This window comes from Quercus suber, unplaced genomic scaffold, assembly GCF_002906115.3.
Source record: "Quercus suber isolate HL8 unplaced genomic scaffold, Cork oak 2.0 scaffold_69, whole genome shotgun sequence".
Taxonomy (NCBI): domain Eukaryota; kingdom Viridiplantae; phylum Streptophyta; class Magnoliopsida; order Fagales; family Fagaceae; genus Quercus; species Quercus suber.
In genome coordinates this window covers 1,697,283-1,703,662 of record NW_027069534.1, presented here as the reverse complement: position 1 = coordinate 1,703,662, position 6,380 = coordinate 1,697,283, and the positions used below count along the sequence as shown (strand labels likewise).

General features: G+C 33.2%; 1 protein-coding gene across 1 annotated transcript in view; it reads left to right on the top strand.

The window, feature by feature from the left end:
* Positions 1-5,895: 5,895 nt before the first annotated feature.
* LOC112034658 (uncharacterized) overlaps positions 5,896-6,380 on the top strand; it is a gene marked incomplete in the record, with an annotated part of 7,229 nt that continues 6,744 nt past the window's right edge. The window contains 2 exon segments of the mRNA XM_065773119.1: positions 5,896-6,118; positions 6,211-6,285. Coding sequence (XP_065629191.1) covers positions 6,068-6,118; positions 6,211-6,285 — 126 coding nt within the window.

Below are 6,380 nucleotides of genomic sequence, written 5' to 3'. Positions count from 1 at the left end.
GTCAAGCACACATTTTCGGTAAATATTCCATGAGTAGAGTTGTATCCAAATTCAAAAGCTAGAGCATGGGTTCACGCCAAGTGCACAATCTATAAGATTCTCATAGATTTTAAGGACTAAGATTCTACAGTTAATCTAAATACCAGATTGGCGATCAGTGCAGGAGATGCATACTCTACCCTCTTCCAGGCATTTGGGACAACACATTAATCTTTTCCAAGAAAATAATGTAGTAACTCTTTTATTTGTGGCTTTGTTGGCTTATCATTGATTGACATTGCGCTTAGCAATCCCCTCAAGTGTCTAATTAATACAAAACCTATGATGAAAGGATATGGCATAATTGACAAAGTACCTAAACCTGTGTCCGAAACGGGTAAGGGTTGTACAAATAAATTGGATATGCATCAAGCCAAAAAAAAATATATATATATATATATATATATTATTATTACAGTACAGTTAGGACAAGGTTGTGACATGATTTAATTTGGGTACGTTTATATAAAAATAAATAAATAAAAATTTGTGGACACCTGCTGGGCTAGCTCACTCTCACTCTATTTCTCTTGCGACATCACTCAACTCCCCACTGACAGCCATATATCGGTGACCAGTGACGCAGATTGCACCCATCCTATTGTTGACAGTCGACCGCGCGCCAAAGCTCAAGCTGGTAAGTCTCTCTTACTTTCACTCTTTAGCAGAAGTGTTCACAGTTCGGTTCAGTACAGTGTACAATGTGTAATTTAGTCGGTTTTGAGATGATATATTTTTCAAAATGTTATGACTAATTTCTAATTTACTATTAATACTCATGACAATATGATATTAAGTTTCTTAAAAATATATAACTTGTGTAACAAAAAAGTAACACAAATATATACAAGAGAAACAAAATTTATGACAAATTGACAATAAACTAAAAGTACCACAAATATATAGTATATACAAAACAAAAATAATAATATTAAATTTTTTAACTTATAATTTTGTGACAGCGAGATGTGAGATAGAGCAAAGATACTTACTTCATATAATAGTAAATTATTATTATTATTATTATTATAAAATAAATATACACTAATGCAGTGCCATTTTTTATGATTTTCTTATCATAAAACTACACTTTGCACCACACAATGTGGTGCATTGCTATTACTTCATTTTGTGGGTGGTTTTGGTTAGTTTTGGTGCGGTCATGTGGTTTAATAAACATCCCTACCTTATGAGTCTAGCCACTCATATCGTTGATCTGGATTTTATTTATTTTTTCTTCTTTTAATTGAAGTATTTATGTTAGTTATTGTTTGTAAATGACCTATATAATATAATTTATGTTAATTTTAATTGTGACTTGTGATTTGTGATTTTTTTTTTCTCTATCGAATGAAAGTTGCTATGACTTATATTATAAATTTGTTAGTATATTGAGTATTATTATTTGATATTTGATAATGATCTAAATATAATGTATAAATATAATGAAACTTGAGTATCATTAGAACTTCACAATGTCATATGCCAAACTTGTACATTTCATCAAGTCTCTCTACTTCAAATTTGGCATTAGAGCCCATAGTCCTATCTACTTAAGCATTTCCAAAGGACATTGCCAAAGGTTTTAATTTGCAGAGTACTCCGCCAAAGATTTTGTTGAGGACTCGCTTGAAATTTTTCCCAATAATCAAATCTACAAACCAATCAATAAAATCTCCAAAGAGAACAAATTAATTCAAATTTCTAGGTAGTGAACCTTGGCTACAGTACCAATTTGTTGTAAATGATGGAAGCTCAAATGGTTGTAAAAATATTATTGGCTTGAGAACAATTTTCAAAAATAAATAATAGGAACAAAGAAAAGCCTAAAATAAACAACCACGTACAAAAATAAAATACTAAGAATTAACGTGGTTTAGCATTTGATTTATGTTAATTTACAGGTGACGACGAACAAAAATTTTTGCTAACAAATTGGAAAAATACAAAAAAAATTTAGAGACACACTCACACAATCCAAATCTCAAATACACCAAAATAGCTCTCCCTAAAAATACAAAGATTAGTGACTGCACCTAAAACAAAGAAAAAAACATTTCTACACAACACCTTCAAAGAGATTTCTAACTCAAACTAATTAACAAACCAAAGCCAAATACAAAAATTGCCACCAAGCATAAATCAAAGAGAAGAGTGCCAAACAAATTTACACAAAAACCAAAAACAAAAGTCGTATCAATACCAAAGAGATATCTCAATACTATTTGTTGCGGCACGTTGAGAGACTCAACGAAGTGATAATCTTATACCACTCTCTGGATATAACTTTTGTGTCATAATTTTTACTATAATTTTGATATGTGATATGTGCAATTGTGAACAGTGAAAAAAAAATATTAAGCCAATATAAAATTAACAGTTTACCGATCACAATCACACATATGTCATTGTGGTAAAAGTCACGGTAAAATGTGTAATAGTAGAACAATTGTAGACAAAAAAGGACAGAGTCCAAACCACCATCAAATAGCAACATTCTAGACTCACTAAATCATATTTGTACCATAGCTAGCCCCCATATCAGTAGGACTCCAATAAAAGGTAAAAATCTAACATGACTCAATTTGAAATTGGAAACAAACTTCTTTCTTTGAGAAAAGCCAGCACGTAAATAAAAAATAAAAAAACTAAACTGAAGGAATGAAACGAAACTAAACTGAAGGAAACCGCCCAACCAATTAGTAAATTTCAAGAATCAGTTCATAACCCTCTCCAAATGTTCAACTCTAGTCGAGGACAACCACGAGGTAAATCTTCCATCAGGAAAGCGCCGATGAGTTCAAAACAAATGTCGATGGCACCATGTTTGATGAAAGTGACGAAGTTAGGATTGGGATTGTTGTCCGAAACTCCATTGGTGAGGTTATGGCTGCACTATCTGAAAATATCCATAAACCTCCCTCAATTGAGATTCTGGAATTGCTAGCTGCAAAGCGTGTAGTGAAATTTGTTTAGGAAATATAGGATTACATCAATCCCACTCTGAAGGTGACTCAGAGATTGGCATCAGGGCTTTGCAAAAAAGGAGATATGTTTTTATCTTCCTTTGGTCACTTAGTTGGAGATACTCTATCCTTTGTTAGCTCCTTGTGGAGTTTCTTTTTCTCTCATGCTATGAGGCAACGTAATGCAATTAGCCAGTTACATATGTCTTAACTAGAAAGCAAGACTTTTTTTCTCTTTGTTTGTCTAGATGGAGTTTGTTCACCAGACTTGGATAATGCAGTTGCTACTAATTTACCAGCACATTAATAATATTAAGGATGATCTGTTTCTAAAAAAAAAAAAAACTGATTGGATGAACATATATATACATATTTGAGTTATGTAAAAACTCTGTCATTAAAAAGCAACCAATAATTATTTACTTAACAAATATATTAATCTAGTAAAGTTGTAACGTACATTGTATAATATTCCCAAACCAGAACGAAGTAGAAACTCAAAATTGAAGGGTCTATGCTGATGAAGGAAATGCAAAAGTATGGCAAAGTGATAGAAACTAGGCCCCGCAATCGATAGCGACGAATTTGAGAGAGAGGGAGTCAAAGAGGATTTGTGAGGAAGTAATAACAAATGTGGATTGACCCAGCTATCGAAAGTGTTGGGAATCATTTGTCTTTTGAGAAGCATAGACTCTCTGTAGCAAATGGTAAAGACTCAACTAAGATTTGAGATAAGACTTGGTAGAAAATTTGCAGAGAAAAAATGACCGACCTATACCGAAAGTGTTAAATATAAAATGTGGTGAGTCCCACTTAAGTCTTGTTTGGTTGAAAATTTTGAAAACTTTTCTAAATATTGCAAACACCAAAATTGAAAACCTTTTTTTTAATGTTTTCAGTTGTTTTCAAGAAATAGGCCATGAAAATTTTGTAAATAATGCCACCGCCCAGCTAATTTTTTTTTCTCTGGCTCTCTTTCTATCTCTTCTCTTTTTTTTTCTTTTTTTCTTTCTTCAGACCAATCCCGAATACTCGAGACCCTGCCAAACCATGTCAGATGTCGGTGTGTTGTTGGCATTGGCAACATGAGTGCAAAGTAGGTGTGTCAATTCGGGTTAGGGTGTCGAGGTAGGGGTATTCTACTAAATAACTCAATCCTAACCCAACTCATTTAATAATCGTGTCATGATCCTTTAACCCTAATCCAACCTGTTAATGAGGCGGTTGACCTGACTACCCACTTAACAAGCTTAATAAACAGGTCATGTTGGGTTGACAACAATATAACACAACCCATTTCAACATGTCTAATATTAATATAAAATATAACATCTATCTAGAAATAAATATTTTTTACATCCCAAAAGTAGTGCATACACTTCAAATTTTCAAAATAATATAATTCAATTTCCAATTATATTAGGGTACATAAAATTTGTAAAGTTTCAATTTCAAATTATAAGTTTTTTGTAATTACTCACTTCTCATTTTGAGTTTAAAATATAGGTTAGATATAAAAGGTATTTGAAAAATGTAAAATAAAATGAATATTTGTCTGTTATACAAGTTCAATAGGTTGTGTTAAATAGTTCATTTTAGGTTTATACAAATAAATTAGCATGTCAAACGTATCTATTGCGAGTTAACTCTCTTACGACTCGTTTCTTATCGTGTTACTTTCGGATTAACTCGTTTATGACCCAAACCCGCTAAGGCTCAATCCTAACCCGCAAAAACTCATGTCGTGTTCGCAGGTTGGGTCAAACATTAACACCCGTAGTGCAAAGTGTGTGATTTGTATAAAAATTTAAAAAAATAAAATAAAATAACTTAGGTGATATAAAGCTAAACAACCAATTAATGCATTTTCCACAAATTTTTAAATATAGACTCAAAAATGAATGATAAACAAATTTGTTAATCAATAGTTTGTAACTCAATTGGTTGGTATTTCCTTCCTCATGATGATTTAATGTTCAAATCCCATCTCATTATAACTATTGAATTTTAAAATTTTCTTTAAAAAAATTGTTTAGCTCCAAATCTAATTATTCCTTGTTCATTAGAACAAAAGGGAACACTTTCTTTGCCTTGATTGTTTATGTGAATGACATACTTATGGCTAGCAATCTCAAACTTTCCAAGTAAAGATGGTGACCTAATGATGTTATATTTGACTCTCTTCAAGCTAGATTTGAGCTTCTCAGTCCCAGACTAAGCCAATTCATGAACCAACTTAGGCTCTTTACTATTAAAAGCTTCACTAATTTAGATTGAGCCGAATGCCCTAATACCAAGAGATCCATGACAGGGTATTGTGTATTCCTTAGTAACTCTCTTATCTCAAGTACAAAAACAAATCATTAGTTGAAGCTGAATATAAGATTGCTTGGGTGTAATCCTTCAAGATTTACACATTTCATATCCCCAAGCTTCCCTGCTTTTCTGTGACAACTAAGTTGCACTTCACATTGAAATTAATTGCCACTTAGCAAGTGTAATTCATACCCTTGATGTTACTTCACATCACTAGCTAACTGATATCCTAACTAAAAGCTCTTAGATTCCACCAATTTTTATACTATCCACTACCAGATGGGCACACGCAACATATATGCTCCATCTTGAGGGAAGAGTGTTACAAATCAAGCAAAGCAAATGTCACGGAATCAAGATTAAGAATGAGTTTGATTTAGCCTTTTGTAATTGTGATTTTTGAAAAAGTGGCGGTTTTAACAAGGGCTTTAAAGCTGAGTATTTGGTGGCATATATCGAAATTGCTTTTTGAGGTATAAATTACCAAAGCAACTGCTAAACGACAGGTCGTTTGCCACACAGCTCACCACTGCTCCAAAGTAGCTTTAGGCTGTCCATTGTTTAGGTCCTCCCCACACACGACTTGCCGTGTTCAAACTTCAAACAACAAAATTGAAAATTCCCTGCACTCTTCTTCCTTACGCTCTCACACTGACACCCCCACCACCCCAATTTCTGATCACTGATTGATTCTCAAACCACAAAGAAAAACACAGTCGCGGCGGCTTTTCTCTAAAAAGTGTACAATGGAAGACAAACCCACCAGTTCACCAACGAGCTTTGTGGACCAGTCAGTCGTAAGTGCATCTTCTCTTTCTCTCTATAACCTTCTCACCAGTTACAAACAGTGACCCAATTAACCAATTTTATTCTTTGGTGGGTGCTTTAGGTACCAGGCGACGTCGTTCTCGATCTCTCAAACATGACTAACCAAACCTTAAAACTCGGTGGTGGTCTCCGACAGGTCTGTTCTTTGCCTAAGGTTTTTTTTTTTTTTTTTCACTTGAATGGAATAGAGAATTCAAATGGGTAAACTTTATTATTTTTTATTCTTTTCTA